Raw genomic sequence first — 21,430 nt, 5'->3', positions numbered from 1 at the left:
TCGAGCCCTGCGTCAGGCTCTGGGCTGATGGCTCAGAGCCTGGAGCCTGTTTCCGATTCTGTGTCTCCCTCTCTCTCTGCCCCTCCCCTGTTCATGCTCTGTCTCTCTCTGTCCCAAAAATAAATAAACGTTGAAAAAAAAAAATTTTTTTTAAATAAATAAATAAATAAAAACAAACTTCGGGGGGCGCCTGGGTGGCTCAGTCAGTTAAGCATCCGACTTCGGCTCAGGTCATGAGCTCACGGTCCGTGAGTTTGAGCCCCGTGTCGGGCTCTGTGCTGACAGCTCAGAGCCTGGAGCCTGCTTCAGATTCTGTGTCTCCCTCTCTCTCTGACCCTCCCCTGTTCATGCTCTGTCTCTCTCTGTCTCAAAAACAAATAAACGTTAAAAAAATAATAAATAAATAAATAAATAAATAAATAAATAAATAAATAAAAACAAATTTCGGGGCACCTGAGTGGCCCAGTCGGTTGGGCATCCAGCCTCAGCTCAGGTCATGGTCTCATGGTTCGTGGGTTAGAGTCCCACGTCGGGATTCTCGCTCTCTCTCCCTCCTTCCCTCTCTCCCCCTCCTCCCCTATCCGTACGCGCTCTCTCTCTCTCTCTCTCTCTGTCAAAATAACTAAAACTTAAAAAGAGTAAAATCGTGAAAAAACAAAGGTAAAATAACCAGTGTTGGTGAGGATGTGCAGAAACGGCAATACTTGTATTGCAGGTGGGAACGTGAAATGGTGCGGTTACTATAGAAGACGGTCCTTAAAAACTTAAGTATAGAATTACCGTGTGATCCAGGAATTCTACTTCTGGGTACACACGCAGACTTGAAATACTAAACACTAAGAATCGAAAGCAGGACTCAAGCAGATATTTGTACGCCAATGTTCAGAGCAGCGTCATTCAAGAGAGCCAAGAGCTGGAAACAACTCAAGCGTCCTTTCTAGGTATAGAGCGGCGGTTTGGGAAGGTGGTGACGTTCTGGAGATGGGTGGTGGTGACAGTTGCACGACAATGTCAGTATACTTAATGACACTGAAATGCACACTCAAGAAATGGTCAAGTGGATAAGTTTATGTTATGTAGATTTTACTACAATAAAAGACACTCATACGATGTAGACAAAAGGAGTGAATTTGGGGCGCCTGGGTGGCTCAGTCGGTTGAGCAACCGACTTCGGCCCAGGTCACGATCTCACGGTTCATGGTGGGTCCGGGCCCGGCATCGGGCTCTGCACTGACAGCTTAGAGCCTGGAGCCTGCTTCAGATTCTCTCTCTCTCTCTCTCTCTCTCTCTCTCTCTCTCTCTGCCCCTCCCCCACTTGTGCTCTCTCCCTCTCTCAAAAATATTTTTTTTAAAGGTGAATTTTACTATATGTTCATTTTTAAAAAGTAAACTAAAAAAAACCCCTTAAGATGGAAAATTCTTAGACCATGAACTTGGGCCTTTGATGATAATGCTCACTTACTGAGCACCTGCTGTGTACCAGGTACTAGGTTAGATCCTTTTAGGTATATAGCAATATTAACAAGATGCTTCCTGAATAGTGGCCATGTGCCTGGCATTGTCAGAGTGCTTTATACACCCGAACACAGTTGTGTCCCCCACCACCTCTGTGAGTTGTGTTCACATCCCAGCGCAACAGGAGAGAGTGGGGCACAGAGGGATGGTAAGGGGTTGGTGGCCTCGCTGCCTGAGAACCACGTCCTGTCTCCCTGGGCACAGCCTGGATTTTTTGGCTCTACTGAGTCCCACGGGGGAGGAGACAGGAACATACTTACGTACTGAGGACCCTACCCTGGCCCCAGACACTGAAGACAGTTTAGGGAAGGTGAGACCCAAGTCCCAGAGTGGGCCCAACCGGCATCAGATACTGTAGCCCCAGGGGCTCCGCTCACGTAAGCAGGAGCCCAGAGGCCACGATGGGAAGAGGCTCCCTGGGGCCCTGCTGTTTGTGCTTCCAGGAGCTGATGTCCCCCGGGCTTCGGAAGGGCAGAGGGGAGGGCATCGGGCCTGTTGAACTGCAGGCTGAGTGTGGGTGTATGTGGGCGTGGGGTCTCACCTACCCTCCGGGATGGCACGCCGGTGCTATGTGGAGTCACCCTTCCCTTGTCTGCCACTGCTCAGGGTGGCCCAAAGTCAGGCTGGAGGCTGCTCCAATCATGTCCCGGCAGGACCCTAGGCCATTAAGCGGAGTCGAGGGTAGCCAACAGGCCTTGACATCACAGCCACATGCCCAGACACTCCATCATAAGGGAAATAACCTGCCTTTCAGACAGGTGACCACTTGGTGGCCTTCTCCGGTTGAACTTGCCACTTGCCTCCACCCCTCCGGGGCCCGTAGGCCTGCATCACATTGGGTCTCCGGAGGACTGTGCAGCCCAGGAGCAGACCAAGGCTTCAGAGAGTTTCCGCTGCAGGGGCCAATGGGCAACAACAAGCTGGGAGGGGGACGGCAGGGAACGGAGACCGGTCCCAGTTGATAAAAATCATAACAACAACAAAAGCAGCCAACTGCCGTTAAGTGCCATGTGCTAGGCGCTGTGCTCTGCCTGGACGTGTACCAAAGCTCCATTTCCAAGAGAAGTAAACTGAGGTGCAGACGGGAAAGAACCACTTGACTAGTATTAGAAGGACTTAAACCTGAGCCGCCAGGCTACAAACCTGGACACTCAATCAGCCCGTGTCCGTCGATCTCCCCGGGCAGGCCTGGCGCCTCCCCGGGCTCCCTGCCCCACTGCACCTGACTCCCTCGTAGGAGGTGCCAGGCAGCCTTTATGGAAAGGCCTGGCATTTGCTTTGTGAAGGTCATACGGAGGTTGAGGGCGGGCGTGTGGTGCCAGGTGACATGGCCGTTTGTAGGGCCGGGTGTGCACAGAGGGTCTGTGCGTGTGTGGGTCAGGGTGTATGTGTGCTCAGGGCAGCTGTGTGTGTATAGATCTCTGCGTGGATTTGTACGTCCGGGTGTGTCCGTGGGGTCCGAGTGTCCACGGTGCCTGCACAGATCTGTGTGTGTGTCTAGGAGTTTGTGTGACCTTGTAAGAGTGTACCTGTGTGCCACACATGTCCACGACTGTCCCTGCCTCCTGAGTGTGTGCTCCCGCGTGTGGCTGTGTGCAGGTGGGAACCAGGCCTGCGTGTGTGCTGCGGGGAGAGTGCGTTCCTGTAACGCGAGACTGACTGTGCGAAGCCAGGGTTTCTGTGGCCCCCATGGGTCAACTGTGAGATTCTCTTTGTGTCCCCACCGCCTCAGAGACCCACGCCTTGCACAGTAAACACAGACCCCTGATTACCCTGTGTGTGGGTGGGTGGGTGCGTCTGTGTTTGTGTCTGGGTGTGTCTGGCTTGTCTGAAGGGATTGGTAGAGGGGAGCGAGAACAAGGCGGGCGTACCCTGAGAATTTTCTCTGCTCCAGCACTGTCCAGTTGATTCTAAATAACCCCCAGGAGTTCCAGCAGGAGCTGCCCCCCTCCCCCACCCCAGCTTGGTTTTCAGCCTGGCAGCCCCAGCAAGGAGGGGGTGGGTAAGACTGGAGGCACTGAGCAGAGCAGGGCCAGAGGGACCTGGCTCCAGGCCGGTGGCCTGGGAGTGGAGCCCAGGTGACGCTGGACACCCATAGTTGGTACCAGCATGAGTGCCAGAGACCCAGGTTTAGGGGCACAAAGAGGGTGAAGGGATCCCATCTCAAATAGGAAGGGGGCAGGACCTAGCACTCCTTTTGAGGGCTATCACCTGCAGGAAGCCGACAGCAGCACTAAGAATTTGGGGGCTGGAGAAGGGGGTGGAGCTGCAGGCAGACCCTGGAAGCCACTTTAGGGACTCCCCAAGGCCCACTGGGCACCCTCTACCCCCCACCCCACCCCCCCCAGCCAGAGCCCTCAGTGGCAAAGGAGGGAATTGGCCCCAGGCCACCCACCTGACAGGTCTGCCTGGAGGGTGCCAACAGGTGTCCTCGTCGCTGAAGGAGAAGTGGGCCAGGGACTCAGGGCCCGCGGGGGGCAGTGTCAGGTCAGGGGGCCGGGGCCTTGCCCGAGGCGCTGTACCCGAGCGCATGGGTGCCAAACGCTGTCGGGGCGAGCATGAGGACGGCGGCACGGTGGTGTGGCGTTCACTGTTCACAGGCCCGAGGTGTCTGTGGCCACCAGCGGCACCGCCTCCACACCCGCCCTCCCGGTGACCCCCCCAGGGACGGGCCCCGGGCGATCGGGTGTCTCCGGGTCCCCAGCGCCTGGGAGGGCTCCGCTCCTGCCTTCTCCTGTGGAACTCGGTGCACACTTCCCACTTGCCCCCCTCCCCCCGGGCCTGCGGTGGAGGGGGGGCAGGCTCCCGATTCCTGGGCTCGGGCCCCGGCCCCCCCCCCCAACCCCCGCCACGCCTTGTCCCTGGCCCCGCCTCCCTCCCGAATGACGTCGAGCTGGGCCCGCTGGAGCCCTCTGAACGCAGCGCGCCCCAGGGGGAAAGAGACTCGCCCGCGCCGGCGGCGGAGTGCGGGGTCCGGTGACAAAAACCCAGGGGAGGGACGACGGATGCGGGGAAGGGGGAGGAACAGAAACAGGAAAGACAGAAGTGGAGACAGCGACACAGAGAGAAACCCGGGGAGAGGCACTGATTTCTCCCCCCAACACACACACCCTCCCTGGCTCCACGCTGGGCTCCCGACCCCTCCTCCTCTCCTCTCCCCTCGCCAATCTCTTCCCTGGGTCCAGACGCTGAGCCTGTCCGGGCGGTGTCCTCTCCCACTATGTCTCGGACCTCAGGTCCCAAACAAGTGCATGCGGAGAGTAGGGAGGCAAGGGGGTAACCAGAGGACCCTCTCCTGGCTCTGGAAAAGCCCCCGGAGCCAGCCCGTGCCCACCTCTGGGCTGTCAACCTCGGTTTCCAAGTTAAACGGACACTGGGAAGCCAGACCGGATGTGTCTCCGGGCTCCTCGCCCGCAAGCTTCTAGCCCCCCGCATCCCACCCCGAGTCTGGCCAGGAAGACAAAGGGCATTTGCCCTCTGTGCCCGGTGCACCCGGTAACATCACCGAGCCTCCTGGCAAGGCAACCCCCAGATGGCAGCGCTGGCCCCATTTCACAGGCCTTTACACTGAGGCTTAGCAGACTCGAACACGTGTCCCCAGATCGCGGTTGGACGGGAGGCTGGCCTCACTCGTCCAAAGCCTGACTGCAGACTGAGGTCTGCCAAGGTAGTGGGAGGAACTTCACGTTTATTGAGTACCTACTGCATGCCCTATCAGATGTCTCCACGGCAACCCTGGAGGGCAGGGATGATTTTTATCGCTGTCCTGGGACGGACGAGGGGAAGTTAGACTGCGGAGAGCCCGCTAGGAACCCCAGACCTGGCCTGCCGGGTGGCCAAGGGAGATTCGAACCCACCGCCGCTGGCGCGCACTTACCCAGCCCACGCCTGGCGGCCAAAATCCTGATGGCTGCGGAGAAGCCGAAGACGCCGGCGGAAAGTTGGGGACGGGTTGGCAAAGAAGACGGGCGACGAGGGCGGCGAACGCGGGCGGCGGGGTGCGCGCGGGGCCGGGGGCTCAGGCAGGAACGCCTCGTCCTCGGCCGCCGCCACCGCCGGGAAGGCCGCCAGCTGCAGCTCGGGGATGCGGCCCAGGCCTTGCGGCCGCGCCATAACCACAGGGGGCGCGGGGCAGCCCCGCCTCAGCGGGCGCTGGGGAGCAGCGCCGCCCGCCTGCCCCGGGCAGCCCACGCAGGCCGGCCGCCCAGCCCTGGGGCCCACGGGCCCCACCCCGCCGGGCCGCCTCGGCCCTTCCGGCTTCGCTCTGGGGCCGCCCCTGGGGCGGGGCGGGCCTGGGGCGCCCACACGGCTGCCGAGGGACACCCCTCAGACCGCAGGGCCCTCCCCGCAGTCCCCTTAAGGTGCTTACAGTCGCCGGAAGCGCCTCTACAAACATCGGGGGTGCCCCCCCGCAAATCCCTGGAGTGTTCTCACAAACCGCTGTGGCCCTCACTAACCTCAGGGGCATCCCCAAGATCTTTCAGATGTCCCCAAAATTCCAGAGAATGTCCCAACCATCCCTGAGTTGTCCTCACACAATCCAGAGGTACCCCCAAATCCCTGAGTTCCCCCCAAAAGCCAGAGATGCGCTGAGAGGCCCCATACACCCTGGGACAATCCCATAGCTTCCCAAATGTCCCTTACTGATGTCCTCATTGTTACTGATATATCCCCACAAACTCCAGGGGCACCCTAAGAATCTCAGAACACACCCACAAATGAAACTCCTTCAGATCCCGGGACCATCACCAGGTTTCCTCAGAAGTCTCCAAAATCTCTTAGAGCACCCCCACCATCCCTGAGTCATGCAGAGGCCCCCAGAGTACCCCTAGAATTTCCCACAGCCACCGAGCATTCCCACAGTCTGCATGAGGGCCCCCCAAATTCTGGGGTCCCTCACAGACCCTAAGATGGCTTCCACAGTCTCTCGGATGTCCCCCTCAATCCCTGAGTGGCTCGGCAGCATCCCGGAGATGCCCCCACAAGTTCAGAGACACCAAAATAACCTCAGGGGTGTCTTCAGACTCAAAGAGTCCTCCCATGTAACCATGTAGCTGCCATCAAAATCCATAGACCCCAGGGCCACAACCAGATCCCTCCATAGTTCCTAAGACAGTCCTATATCCCTAGGCTATCTCCCCAAACCAAGATAAACCCACAGTCCTTGGGGACACCTCCAGAATGCCCCCCACAGCTTCTGAGACACAGAAGCTGAGTGAGTTTACAAGCCCCTAGAGGCTCCTAAGATCTGCCGCCCACCCCCACCCCCACCCCGTCCTCCCACCCCTTCGGATCTCTGAGGTCCCTTAGAACTGGGGCCCTCCACAGCTCACGAGGTGCCCCCAGAAGCCGAACCTCCCCTCGGCAGAGCAGTACAAACAGATAGGAACTTTCTGGAGTCCCTTCGGTGGCTCTGCCTGCCCAACCACTGTTCGCCCCTTTCACAAATGAGGAAGTGGAGACTGAAGTGAAGATTCTTGAACAAAGTTAGCCAGCTGGTTATAATTCCAGAGACTCCCCCAACCTGTCTGCGGCCCTTTGGGGTTAGGGAAGTGGGAAAGAAAAACAGAACGAATCTCTATTTTAGGGCCATGCCTCTATGAATACCTTTCTCTCTCTACCTTTTGGCTCTGTTGTCATGGGCCCCAGAACTGGCTGACCTAGGCTTGAGTCTGGCCTCTGGCACTTAGTCATTTGACTTTGGGCCAGCCACTTCGTTTCACTGAGCCTCAGTTTTCCCAACTGTAAAATTGGCATAATAATACTATGCATCTCCTGGATGGACAATAAAAAAAAAAAAAAAGCCTCAGAAAAGTGTTTGGACATAGTAAACACTCACTGAATGTCAGCTATGATTATCTTTTTTTTTTTTTAATTTTTTTTTCAACGTTTATTTATTTTTGGGACAGAGAGAGACAGAGCATGAACAGGGGAGGGGCAGAGAGAGAGGGAGACACAGAATCGGAAACAGGCTCCAGGCTCTGAGCCATCAGCCCAGAGCCCGACGCGGGGCTCGAACTCACGGACCGCAAGATCGTGACCTGGCTGAAGTCGGACGCCCAACCGACTGCGCCACCCAGGCGCCCCCAGCTATGATTATCTGACAAAACATTTACAGAGAGCTTATAATGCACAAGCCACCGTACTAGCAAGATGATACAAGGGTGCCTGGGTGGCTCAGTCGGTTGAGCATCCGGCTTTGCCTCTGGTCATGATCTCGCAGTTCGTGAGTTCGAGCCCCGCCTCGGGTTGTGCTGACAGCTCGGAGCCTGGATCCAGCTTCGGAGTCTGTGTCTCCTCCTCTCTCTGCCCCTCCCCCGCTCACATTCTGTCTCTCTCCAAAATAAATAAACATTTAAAAATTAAAAAAAAAAAGAGGATACAGATGATGATGATGATGATGATGATGATGATGACGATAGCAGCTAATCTCCAGAATGCCTCCTGGGCATTTAGTACCTCTAGCTCTGATCTTATTTAATCCTCATTAAATACCTGCAAAGTGATATACTGTTGTCCCTACTTTACAGATGGGAAAACTGAGTCTTGGCGAGAAACAACCTGCTCGAGGTCACACAACCAATGAGCGTCTGAGCCAGGCTCTAGACCAGTGTTTGCCACCCTTTATTTCATTATTGCCCCCTCCCCCCAAGAAATAGCCTGCTTAGGCAGTCCCAACTCCTAAACTGCCTTCTCTATGAAATATTAAAGCCACCGATACACAGGCATAACTCAGAGATATTGTGGGTTCGGTTCCAGACCATTGCAATAAAGTGAACATCACAATAAAGCAAGCCAAATGAATTTTGTGGTTTCCCAGTGCGTGTAAAAGTTATGTTTATACTACACTGTAGTCTACTAAGTGCGCGTTACGTCTAAAAAAAAATGTACGTACCCTAATTGAAAAATACTTTGTTGCTAAAAAACGCTAACCATCATCCAAGCTTTCAGCGAGTACCTCCTTTTGCTGGTGCAGGGTCTTGCCTTGATGTTGATGGCTGCTGACAGATCAGGATGGTTGTGATAATTTCTTAAAATAAGGAAACAATGAAGTTTGCCACATTGATCGAGTCTTCTTTTTAGGAGTCAGTTCTCTGGATCATGTGATGCTGTGCTTTACCCACCGTAGAATGACTTTCTTTTTTTTTTTTTTTAAGTTTATTTATTTATTTGGAGAGAGAGAGGGGGGCTAAAAGGGGCAGAGAGGGAGAGAGAGAATCCCAAACAGGCTCTGCAGTGCCAGCATGGAGCCCGATGCAGGGCTCGAACTCACGAAACGTAAGATCATGACCTGAGCCAAAATCAAGACCTGGTCACTTAACTGACTGAGCCACCCAGGAGCCCCCAGAACCTTTTTCAAAATGGAAGTCAATCCTCTCAAACCCTGCTGCTGCTTTATCAACAAACTTTACGTGATATTCTAAAACCTGGTCATTGCAACAACCTTCACAGCATCTTCCCTAGGAGTAGATGCCATCTCAAGAAACCACATTCTTTGCTCATCCAATAAGAAGCGACTCCTCTTCCGTTCAAGTTTGATCATGAGATTGCAGTGAGGCAATCCTATCCTCAGGCTCCATTTCTGATTCCCACCACACCTGCAGTGACTTCCTCCATTGAAGTCTTTTCTTCTTAAAAAAAAATTTTTTTTAATGTTTATTTATTCTTGAGAGACAGAGACAAAGCATGAGCAGGGGAAGGGCAGAGAAAGACACAGAATCTGAAGCAGGCCCCAGGCTCCGAGCCATCAGCACAGAGCCCGACGCGGGGCTCGAACCCACGGACCGCGAGACCATGACCTGAGCCAAAGTCAGATGCTTAACCGACTGAGCCACTCAGGCGCTCCCCCCACTGAAGTCTTGAACCCCTCACAGTCCTCCACAAGGGTTGGAATCAGCTTCTTTCAGGCTCCTGCACCTGATATTCTGACCTCTTCCCATGAACCAGAATGTTCATAGTGGCATCTAGAATTGGCGAAGCCTTTCCAGAAGGCTTTCAATTTATTTTGCCCAGATCTATCAGAGGAGTCACTTTCTGTGGCATCCATAGCTCTACAAAATGGATTTCTTAAATAGGAAGACTTGAAAGTCAAAATTACTCCTCAATCCGTGGGCTGCAGAATGGATGTTGCCTCAGCCGGCATGAAAACAACATTGATCTCATTGTATGTCTCCATCAGAGCTCATGGCTGGCCAGGTGCATGGTCAATGAGAAGTAATAGTTTGAAAGGAAACTTTTTTTTTTTTTTTTTGAGCAGTAGGTCTCAACAGTGGGTTTAAATTATTCAGTAAAACCACGTTGTAAATAGATGTGCTGTCATCTGGGCTTTGTTGTTCCATTTACAGAGCACAGACAGAGAATCATTGGAATCATTCTTAAGGGCCCTAGGATTTTCAGAATGGTAAATGAGCACCGGTTTTCACTTAAAGTCACCAGCTCCATTTGCCTTTAACAAGAGAGCCCTTTGAAACTTTGAAGCCAGGCATTGACTTCTCCTCTCTAGCTATGAAAGTCCTACATGGCATCTTCCGATAGAAGGCTGCTTTGTCTACACTGAAAATGTGTTGTGGGGGCGCCCGGGTGGCTCGGTCGGTTAAGCATTTGACTTCGGCTCAGGTCATGATCTGCCCGACCAGAGTTCGAGCCCCGCGTCAGGCTCTGTGCTGACAGCTCAGAGCCTGGAGCCTGTCTCTCTCTCTCTCTCTCTCTCTCTCTCTCTCTCTCTCTCTCTCTTTCTCTGTCCCTCCCTGGCGTGCGCTGTCTGTCTCTCTCTCAAAAACCAATAAATATTTTTTAAAATATATTGAAAAAAGGGGCGCCTGGGTGGCGCAGTCGGTTAAGCGTCCGATTTCAGCCAGGTCACGATCTCGCAGTCTGTGAGTTCGAGCTCCGCGTCGGGCTCTGGGCTGATGGCTCAGAGCCTGGAGCCTGTTTCCGATTCTGTGTCTCCCTCTCTCTCTGCCCCTCGCCCGTTCATGCTCTGTCTCTCTCTGTCCCAAAAATAAATAAAAAACGTTGAAAAAAAAAATTAAAAAAATATATATATGTATTGAAAAAAAAAAAAGAGAAAACGTGTTCTTTAGTGTAGCCACCATTGATCAGCTTAGCTAGATCTTTCTGGATGGCTTTCTGCAGCTTCTACATCGGCACTTGCGGCCTCACCTCCGTCTTTGATGTTACAGAGACAGCTTACGTCCTTAACCTTCATGAACCAACCTCTGCTAGCTTCAAACTCGCCTTCTGCCGCTTTCTCACCTCTTTCAGCCTCCACAGAACGGAAGAGAGTGAGGGCCTTGCTCTGGATGAGGCTTTGGCCTAAGGGGAATGTTGTGGCTAGTTTGATCTTCTGTCTTGACCCCTAAAACTTGCTCCCAAGTCAGCAATAATGTTGTTTTTCTTTCTTATCATTCCCGTGCTCGCTGGAGTGGCACCTTTAACTTCCCCCAAGAACTTGTCGTTTGCATTCACAATGAGGCTCGCTGTCTGGTACAAGGGGCCTAGCTTTCAGCCTACGTCAGCTTGCAACACTTCTTCCTCACGAAGCTTCATCAGTTCTGGCTTTTGATTTGAAGTGAGAGATAGGTGTGACTGTTTCACTCGAACACTGAAAGGCCATCAGGGTGACTAATTTTGGCCTAATTTCAAAATTGCTATGTCTTAGGGAATAGGGAGGCCCAAGGAAAGGGAGACACTGGGCAACAGTTGGTCCGGGGAGCAGTCAGATCCCACACTGACTTTCATCGAGGAAGTCTGCGGTCTCTTATGGGTGCGGTTCGTGGCGCCCCCAAGTGGTTACTCTAGTAACAGCAGATGGATCACAGAGGACCAGAATAAATCTAACAATAATGATGAAAAAGTTTGGAAACATTGCAAGAACTACCGAAATGGGACACACAGAAACGAGATACCGCATGTAAAAAATGCAGTATCTCTGGGGAGCTTGGGTGGCTCAGTCGGTTGAGTGTTTGACTCTTGATTTCAGCTCAGGTCATGATCTCGCAGTTCCTGAGTTCGAGTCCCACATCAGGCTCTGCACTGTCAGTGCAGAGCCTGCTTGGGATTCTCTCTCCCTCTCTCTCTGCCCCCTCCTCCAACCTCTCTCTCTCTCTCTCTCTCTCTCTCTCTCTCTCTCTCTCTCTCTCAAAATGAATAACCTGGGGTACCTGGGTGGATCAGTCAGGTAAGCATCTGACTTTGGCTCAGGTCAGTTCATGAGTTCGAGTTCGAGTTCATGAGTTCAGGTCAGTTCATGAGTTCGAGCCCTGCATGGGATTGTCACTCTCACTCCCTCTCTCTCTCCACCCCTCTCCCACTTGCATGCATGTTCTCTCTCTCTCTCTCTCTCTCTCTCTCAAAATAAATAAACTTTAATAAATAAACTTTAAAAAGTGCAGTAATAGGGGAGCCTGGGTGGCTCAGTCGGTTAAGCAGCCGACTTAGGCTCAGGTCACGATCTCACAGTCCGTGGGTTCGAGCCCCACATCGGGCTCTGTGCTGACAGCTCAGAGCCTGGAGCCCGCTTCGGATTCTGTGTCTCCCTCTCTCTCCCCCTTCCCTGCTCATGCTCTGTCTCTCTCTGTCTCAAAATAAATAAAAAACATTAAAAAAATAACAAAAAGTGCGGTAACAAAGCAAGGTATGCCTGTACTGTGTATCTGTTTTATGTCCTATGTGTACATTTGGGCTTTGTACATAAATGTAAGATTTATGTATACCCACCCAAGAACCAACTTTCACCCCCTTGGAGGTAATATCACCTCGTTGGGAATGCAGGGTGTCCCAGTCTTGGCACTATTGACATTGGGCACCAGATAATGCCCTGTAGCACTTCTCTCCAGTCATTAAACTAAAATGTCTCCAGCCATTTTCCACATGTCCCCTGGAGGCCAGAATTGCCCTCAGGTGAAAACTCCTGCTCTAAACCCACTAAGACCCTTGTTCTGGCCACTGGGACCTCTTGGTCCAGGCACAAACAGAAAGGAAGAGCATTCTTAGGCACCTGCCCTCAGGTTTCCCTGCACTGTTTTGCTGATTCCTCAGGCCAGACTTTGGAAATAGCGTTCTGAACAGGCCCATTTCAGAGATGGGGAGCCTGAAGCACGGGAAGGGGAAGTGACTCGGCCAGGCTCACCCGGACCCTGTTGTCTGACTTCAGAGACTGGGATTTTAGTCACTAGGCTCCACAGGCCCTTCACGGTTCAGTCTGTTTCCACCTCAGTGAGCTTTGTCCCTTCCTAGCAAGTCAGAGATAAACTGAACCCTAAAGCCAACCTTGACCATAGCCTGTGAAGCCCTACGTGAGCTGCCCTGGCACCTCCTTGCCTCATTTCCTTCCACTCACCCTTTGCTCACTCTGCCCAGCCACACCTGCCTCTCTACTTTTCCTAGAACATAACAGACATGCTCCTACCCCAGGACCTTTGAACTGCCTGTTCCCTCTGCTTGTCACCTTCTTCCCTCAGGCTCACCGAGCCTCCTCTGCCACTCCATTTAGGTCTCTGCTAAAATGTGATCTCTTCAGCCAGGCCTTCCCTGACCCCAGGATCCCTCTTCTCTTCATGTCCCACGTGGCATCATCTGGAACTATTATAGGCCTTTATTTGTTATTTCTTCCTCACCCACTAGCCTGAGAACTCCAGGACAGCAGGGACAGGGCCTATTTCATTCTTTGCTACTGCCTGAAGATGTGCAGTCAGTGTCTGTGGAATGGATGGCCACATGAGGAAAATGAGGCTCAGACAGGTGAAATCCTGTCCTCGGGTCACACAGCAAGTCAAGGGCGAGCTCTTCCTCAGGAGTGAAGACAGTGGGCTCAGTGCCCGCCAAAACTGTGTCCTCACCTGGTCAGTTTGCAGTCCCCCCAGGCCCAAAGCCCTACCTGCTACTCAGAGCCCGCAGTCATTCTGTGGCTGGTCAAAGAGGGGGTGCCCTTGCAGCCAGGGCCCAGGATTGTACTTAGAGGATGCCCCCCTTTTTCCCTGCAGACGTTGGGAGCCAGTTCTCAAAAGCCCCAGCTCCTGGCTGCCCAGCCCCAACAGCGGCCATCTCGGCCTTACCACAGCCCTGGGGACCGGCAGATCTTATCCACAAAGGCTTAGTAAGGAAAAAACTGAGGCGCAGGGAGGCATGATCATGGGCCCCCGTCCCACAGCGAGTCAGTGGGCAGGGCTACAATCTGATTCTTAGCCACCAAGCTGGAGTCCAGGAGTCCTGGGTCTTTTAACCCCAAGTCTGCCTTTCCTCACTGTGTGACCTTGGCCAAGTCACTTCTCTCAGTTTCCTCGGCAGGAATAGAGCGCCAAAGACACCGGGAGTTAACACGCAGGTTGGAGGCTCCGGCCTGGGCCTGCCCGTAGGTGAGCCCGGAGGAGACTCCGCATCCTCAACTTCTCCACCAAATTCCTCTGCATCCGCCAGGCGGCCGTCTCCACCGCGCTCGGCTGGATGGGGATTGCCGCCTGGTCCCGCCCGGGGAGGGCGAGGACCTCACCCGAAGCCTGCGGTCGGTCGGCCGGCCTGGCGCCCACTCTCTGGGGCGCTCGATAAGCATGATATAATAACCTGGGGCACCCGGTAGTGGCGGCGGCGGCGACTTTGTTCTGCGCGGGGACTAGAGTCCCACAGGCAGGTCCGGACTCGGAACGCACACTCAGCCTGTGCCTTTCTCATCATCCAGCAGAGGGCGCGCGGAGGGAGGGCGCGAGGAGGGACCCGCTCCCAGGCCACAGCCAGGGATAAGGGAGAGCCAGAGATGAGGGCGAGCAAGGATCCAAGTGGAGACAGAGGCCACGGGCTAGAGGGTGACCCCAGTCCAGCTGCTTCAACCTCTCCCAGGGGCGCTGCAGCGCCCTCCCTCGGCGGGGAGAGTTTGGGGGTACAGAAGGGCACGGGGGTGGGGCTAGGGGGTCGGTATGTTGGCCCCGCCCCCAATTCAGGCAAGTTCCCCCCCCCCTCCGCCCCCACCATCAACAGAGTCTTTCTCTTCCTCCAGCTCCATCTGCCTCTTGACAGATCGTGGTGGTGCCGTGACTCAGCCCCGCAGGGCGCCAGGAGCACAGGCTCATGCATCCCCAGGTCTGGAGGGGGGTTGTGGATGCCATCTCCGATGGGGGGCAGTGCCCTCTCTCTGAGGGTTCCTGTGACTCAAGTCCGGAGGGTTGTCTGGATCCCGTTTTTGGTGGCTGCATGAACTGCAACGTGGGTAGCACTGGAACGCCCTGTGCGCACTCAGGGAACCCCCTTTCTGGAGACACAGGCTGGCAGAAAGCCAATTCTAAGGAGCCAGGTTCCCACTGGCGGCCTCTTAGTTTCCCCTTCCTCCTTCCGCCCAGGGGTGGGGGGAGGACACTGGCACCAAGGCCACAACCACTGCAGGCTACACAGGCCCACAGAGAAACAGAAACCTGTACTTGAGGTTCCTGTTTTTCCTTCCCACCCTGAAGGGACAAGGTCTACCCAAGCCCCACCTCCTCCCCTGAGTGCAGGTCCCTGAGCGACTATCTACGGAGCACTCACGGTGTGCAGTCCTTTACACACATCCCCATTCGCACAGAACTCTCAAACACCCCCCTCCCACAGAGCAGTGCCAAAGCCCTACTTAACAGACAGGGAAACTGAGGCTCAGAGAGGGCAAGACACTTGTTGTGCCAGGACCCCAGGCATCAGACAGATGGGTGTTGGGATCTCGGCTTTGCCATTTCCTGGTTGTGTGAGCCTGGGCAAGAAGGAGAAGGGACTTTGCCCCTCCGGGCCTCCGTGTGTCCATCAAGAATACCTGATGAGGCACTGGAGAGGAAGAGACGTGTAGGAAAGTCCCCAGCATGGAGCCCAAGAGTGAGCCATTACAAGATAGAGGCCACTAAGATAATGATGATTATTACCACTCAGCTACTGTCCCCAGAGAGTCAGCAGCCCAGAGACTAGGGTAGGGGGAGTCTCTGGGGCCTTAAAAAGGAATAGGGCCCCCTGCACTCTGCTCCTTCATTCGTCTCTCAGGACAGTGACCTGAGCCAGTTTGGCATACAGCCCTTGGTCTTGGCATTTCCTGTTGATTCCAGTTTTGTTTTCTTTCAGCTTCTCTCTGGTTCCCTTTGGGAAATAGCAGGCTGTGTGTGCTGGGCCCATGACACTCGCTTCCTGCTGGGGGCAGGGGTGCTGGGTCTGGGTATGTCTCCAATGGGGTTGGGGGTTGTTTGGGGGGGCTGTAGGGCCTGCTGGAAGTCCCCAGAGAGAGCGAGAATTGCAGGGTCACAGCCCAGAGGGACCTCCCTCGGGAACTCCGGCCATAAGAGGCCGGGATTTGACCGTCTTAATGACGTCCCAAGCAGAGGGGCACCCATGGGGGTCAGACAAAGCACACAGTCGAAGCCATCGGTCATACATGTCACCAAAGCACACAGTCAGACCCCGAGCACCACTAGAGCAGGCACAGTAACTGAGAACACCAGCTGGTAGAGGGAGCACACTCCGGAAGTCAGAGGACTCCTGGACACAGGGGACAGAGGCAGCTGAGAGCATGTCACTGTCTCAGTCAATGTCTCTGGGAGCACAGACAGTCCTGTTGACACAGTCACATTGTCCCGGAACGTACACATCACAGTGCCACCATCGCTGCATCCCCGGAGCGCATACACAATCACTGCCTCAAGAGCACACACGGTCATTGTCACAATCGCTGTCCCAGAAGCACACAGTCACACGATCCTGGTCCTGGGAGCTCACGCAGTCATACTGTCACAGTCACCGTGACTCTTAAGTACACAAGTCACACTGTCACAATCACTGTCCTGGAAGCACACCGTCACTGTGTCACCATCACTGTCTCAGAAGCACACACAGTTCCACAGCCATAATCACTGTCCCCAGAGCCCACATAATCCTATGTCACAGTCACAGGGCCCCAGAAGCCCAGGCAGAGCACGGAGCGAAGGCAGACCCAGCTAGTCATACCCCACCAGCTGGAGCCACCCCAGGTCAGTGAGGATACCATTGGAGTCAGCCCAACACCTCCCTCACCAACACCGTCCCTTCTGGGAGGTAAGGGAGACTCCCTTACCCTGGGCCGGGATCGTGCACCCCCTGGACACTCTTTCCTCCCTCCGGGCAGCTACTGAACCTAACACTCCTGTCCTGAGAGGAAGCTCCAACCCGGCACACAGGCCCCCAACACAGTGCTCCCCCCAAAGCCCCCTCTGGATTTCTGACCCCAGCTGCTTCAGGGCGAGTCCCCCGAATGTCCCCCGCACAGTCCTCCACTCCCCAGGATGGCCAGCGCCCCTCAGCCTGGAGGAAACACTGGGATCCTAGGAAGCGGCCCCTTACAGTGCCCTCGAGATCATCCACAAGCGTAGTGAATCTAGCTGCCAGTTCAGTGCCCCCAGGAAAGTCCCTTCAAGTACCCAGCTTAGCCATGTTCTGCACCGTCACCAACTAAGGGTGCAGACTCCAAAGCTGCAGCCCTGAATCGAGGCGTCGTTACTACCACATGCAGCATGGCGCCCCCCAAGTCGACCCCAGGATCAGCTTCAGTAGGAAGGGTATTCGGGTACAGGGCACCACCAGGGTCGGGTCCCGGACGCCCCCACAGTGGAACTCCCCCCCCACACACACACACACCCCCGCTAGTCACTCAGACTCCACCCGCAGCACAGCGCCCCCTGCGGTCGGCGGGGCGAGTGGCGTCTTCTCTGCGCGCCTATCCGCTCCACGCGCGTCCGCCGCCCGGAGTCTTACCGCTTGCAGCTGCCTCCGCTCGCGCCGCCGCTGCCGGTGCCGGTACCGTGGAAGGACGAGGGCCAGGACATGCGAGAAGTGCGCAGGCCGGGCCGGTCGCCGGTGTCCACGGCGTCGGCGCGCTCTATGGGCCGGTGTGGCGGCCGCTCGGGCTCTGCGCGCTCCGCGCTGTCAGAGTAGCCGCGCTGCTGGATACGGATAGGGGTCCGCGGCTGCCGCCACAGGTGCTGTGGGGGCGGCTTCAGGGTGGCCTGGCCCTCCCGGGGCCCGGGCAGAGACAGAGACAGGCTCCTCTCCGAAGGGGCGGCCGGGGGCTCCATGGCGCCGGCCCCTTCCTGTGCCCCGGGGGACCCCGGCCTCTCCGAGCTTTACCCTGCTCAGCGGCGCGCTAGCCGACGCGCCCGGGGCCCCGCGGGTGCGCCCGGCCTCGCTGGGGCCATGGCGCCCCGGGGACAGACCCGGGGGCGCTACCGGCCGATCGCCCCCGGGCCGGGCGCCGCGGCTTTCGGTCGGCGGCCGGCGCTCTGCTCCGCGCCCGGCAGCGCTCTCCGCGCTCGGTACCCCGCTCCGCGCCAGCCCCGGCTCCCCCGCCCCGTCCCGCCCCTCCCCGCCCCCCGCCCGCCGCTCTGTCAGCGCCGCCCCCCTCCTCCTCCACCGTCCGGGCCTGTGGGGGGCAGCCACCCGAGGAGGGGGGCCCTCCCCGCCCACGCAGAGCCCCGCTCCCGGAGGGGAGGGGGCGCCGGAACTCGGCTCTCTCCTAAGCGCCCTGCCTAGCCGCGGCGTGCACGGGAAAGAAGGAGTTAAACGGTTAATCCGATCAGGAAGGAGACACCCGACTGGTTGCCGGTGTGTCAGTCAGTCCGTCCATCATGGCGGGGGCGGAGCCCTATGCTGGCGTGTCCTCGCCGCTACCCCTGGTCCGGGGGGAGCGTGTGGGGAGTGGTCCCGGTGCCACCGACGCGGTCCCTGCGGCTGGCAACGGCGATGTTCCGGGATTCTCCTGTTGGTGGGTCGGAAGATGGCAACGGTGTGTGCCCGGTGCGGGATGTGCGTGCACGTGGCCCCTTCCGAGGGTTGTCTGTGTTTTCCGTGTCGGCTGGAAGTGTGTGCGCGCACGTGGTTGGCTGCTGCGGTCTGCCTGTTTCTCTGGATTTCGCTGTGTGTGTATCTGTGTGTCTGTGGGTGAAGGAGGTGTGCGCACGTGTGCCGCTTGTTTGGCGGGTGTGCGCCTCTATGGGGTCTGTTCTGGTGGCCTGGGGCTGTGCATGTGTACCCACGCGTTTGGGTGTGTATTGTTGGTCTGTGCTTGCGGAGTTGTGCAGGCAATTCAGCCTTCGTGGTTTGACTGTGGTATGAGGTAGTCTATACGTGTTGGTGTGTGTGTGTGTGTGTGTGTGTGTGTGTGTGTCTGTGGTCGGCCTGAGGGCAGCTCTGGGGTGTTTCTGGGGTGTGTCCCTTTGGTCCCCGTGTGGCTCCAGGAGGACACCGCAGCTGCCCGCCCACCGCTCTGTGTATCGCCGCCTCCTGTAAAGCGCTTCTGCAGGAGGTAAACTGAGGCAGGTCCCCGGCAGCCGCGGGATGCATCCCCATGCCCTTTTCAGGCGAGTAAACAGCCGCGCCTCCTCTCCGCGGCCCCCGCCGGCAGAGCCCCCCTTCCGGCACCTAAATCGGGAGTCGCCGTGACTCACGCTCCCGCCTCCCCCAGCGCCGCGCCGAGCGAGCAAGCAGAGAGCGAGCGGGATCTGAGCGCCACCCTCCCCCCATCTCTGCCGCCCTGGCCGCGACGGAGCCCTGGTGGTCGCCGGGCTTTGGGAGCGCATTCGCCCGCGTGCCCCCACCTCCTGTGGCCGACGCGCTCTCGGATGCTAAACGGTTCTGGTGCGCGTCCCCGGAACCAGGTCCCCACCCCCGCGATCCCCCCCTCGTGGACTCCCCCGGGCAGGCCGTGCCGTCTGCCACCGCCCTCCTCCCCCCGCCCCCCCCCCCCCCCCCCCGCACTGTTCTTAAAGGAAAAAAAAAAAAAAAAAAGAGCCCGACTCCAACCCCCACAGCCGCTTTTCTCCCCTCCCGAGGGGGCTCCAGGCGTGGGCGAACGCAGAACAAGAACCCGCCCCGCATTAGCAGCCGCGGGGTATCCCAGAAGCTAGAACTGTGTCTCCCACTTCTCTCAGGGACCCTCCCCCCGCAGTATACACTCAGAATGGCTTCTAGGTGATTGGCAAGGGCTGTCAGTCCTCCCCAGATCGTTTAAGGGTCCTGGGCTGGGCCAAATGCTTTGAGCAGGGGAGTGGAGACTGTAGCGTTGGCCCGGGGTTTTGGGTGGGTATCAGGGATGGGGGTTGGGGGGAGGGCTTGGGCCCCAGTCCGGGGGATGGGAGGGCGGTTTGCAGAAAAGGAGCACAAGGCAGTGGGCCAAGGCTGGTGTCTGGAGCTCTGGTCTGAGTCTGGGATGGATCAGATTGGACCTGAACCTGGTAGAGAGTAGGATTATTTGGGGGGATGGGGAGGAGGATATATTAGACGGAAGGAGGGGGGGAATGACAGTCATTTCCCTCCCCCAACTGGAAATGAAGCGTTTTTACCATGACCTAACCAGAGACCCTGGAGACCTCCAATTGAGTAGATAAGGGGACAGGAAGAGGCTGGAGAGAATGGTGGCCTGAGGAGGGCAGTAGGGGCAGGGGCCTGGCCACTTTCAAACTCATCCTCAGCCAAGATGTGGGCTACAGTGCCCTCGGAGGACCCCAGATGAAAAAGAGCAAGAAACTATGTGAAGCCGGGGCTCACATATACCTCTCACATCTACCCAAGAGAAAGAAAAATGCCAGGCCAGCCCTCCTCCAGGGTCTCACCAGCCACTTTAAGACCTGGAAGAAAGTGCATCCTCCCAGGATAGGAAATAGGGGTGCACAGCTGACTGGTGGGAGACCCACCCCCTAGCCTCTCCCCGCTCTCTCATTGCGAGGGCACCTTTGGGGACTCGAGGGCTGAAACCCTTTCCACAGTCCTGCCTCTATGCTGACTCAGCCAGCTGCAAAATGGAAGGGATTCCTAGAGGCCGCAAGGGGAGCCTTTGGGGAAGGGATGTCACAGCCTGATGTACTGGGATCCAGGAGAAGATCCAGCTGGTTTTGTGAAAAGCCAGGGGCCTGAAGCATGGAAAGGGCTGGCGGCTGGACCTAGCCCAGCTTGCCCTAAATCTCCACCCCTCCTCCCAGCCTGGTCCCCTCCTGCCTACCTGTCGGCTTTGGTGATGGAAATCCTTGGAGGGACCAGCAATGGCAGCGTGGTGGGCCTTGGTGGCAGAGGGATTCCAACATCCAAGGGCTCAGTCTCAGCCCAGCCCAGGCCAGGACCTGTGGAAAGGCGACGGCGAGGGCGTCGAAGGTCGGCCCCCAGCATGTTGGCACAGGTGGGCTCGGGAGTCTCCCACAGCCTCTGAGGAAGGACAAGGGCAGAATAAGGGCGCAGCCAGGCTGCTCTGAGCCCCTCCCTCCAGTAACACCCTTCTCTAGACACCTGAGAGAGTGGCTGATGGGGATATAGGCTCCTCGTGTCCCCCTCACGGCTTAGCCACTCGCTGATCCCTCCCTTATGTCTAAGGGGTGCCCCTTCTCAGCCATAATTCTTGTAGGGCTCCCTTTCGATGTTCCGGTCCTGGGGCTCTGGGTCCTTATGCCTGTACACGCTGTGCTTCACTGTGAAAACTCTCTAGCACATCCCCACACTCCACGTCTACGAAAGCCCCTCCTGGCCTCACAATCTGTGGCCCCTCCCCCCTTCGCATCACAGACCTTTTTAAGACCTTACCCCCAGCACCCCTCCTCCACCCATTTGAGAAGCCCCTTGGAAGCTCCTGCTTTCTGTCCCTGGGCTGAGAGCCTCTTGATCCAGGCAGCAGGAAAATAATGGGATCAAGGGTGTAAACTGAGGCACAAGGCGATGGATGACACTCCTCAGACTTGAGGATATGGAGAAACACTTAGTGAACAACCCATTGGTCACAAGAGGGCGCCCGTCCCCCGCCGCGGCCCAAGTCCCGCCCCTCAGCCCGGGCCCCGCCCCTCGCACCTCGTCCCGGGTCCCAGCCACGGACAGGACACTGCGACTCCTCTTCATCCCGCCAACCTAGCGCGCCGTTGGGGCTGCGGGGGTCATGTTGGCGCGGGCCAGCGCCTCCTGA

At 56.7% G+C, this 21,430-nt stretch overlaps 1 protein-coding gene across 4 annotated transcripts in view; it reads right to left on the bottom strand.

Annotated features, from left to right (window-relative positions):
* PDE4A (phosphodiesterase 4A) overlaps window positions 1-21,430 on the bottom strand; it is a 40,223-nt gene extending 18,793 nt beyond the window's left edge. The window contains exons 1-2 of one of the 4 annotated variants that reach the window (XM_043586505.1): window positions 21,319-21,430; window positions 20,486-20,685 (exon numbers count right to left, since the gene is read on the bottom strand). In XM_043586505.1, coding sequence (XP_043442440.1) covers window positions 20,486-20,685; window positions 21,319-21,366 — 248 coding nt within the window. In that variant the 5' untranslated portion in view covers window positions 21,367-21,430. Of the gene's footprint in view, window positions 1-3,910; window positions 4,271-5,392; window positions 5,744-17,247; window positions 17,687-20,485; window positions 20,686-21,318 lie in introns of those variants that run through there. The other 3 variants (XM_043586502.1, XM_043586503.1, XM_043586500.1) reach the window with 3 other exon arrangements.

Source organism: Prionailurus bengalensis, chromosome A2, assembly GCF_016509475.1.
Source record: "Prionailurus bengalensis isolate Pbe53 chromosome A2, Fcat_Pben_1.1_paternal_pri, whole genome shotgun sequence".
NCBI lineage: Eukaryota > Metazoa > Chordata > Mammalia > Carnivora > Felidae > Prionailurus > Prionailurus bengalensis.
The sequence above is the reverse complement of the archived record's forward strand: the minus strand, read 5'-3'. Positions and strand labels throughout refer to the sequence as shown.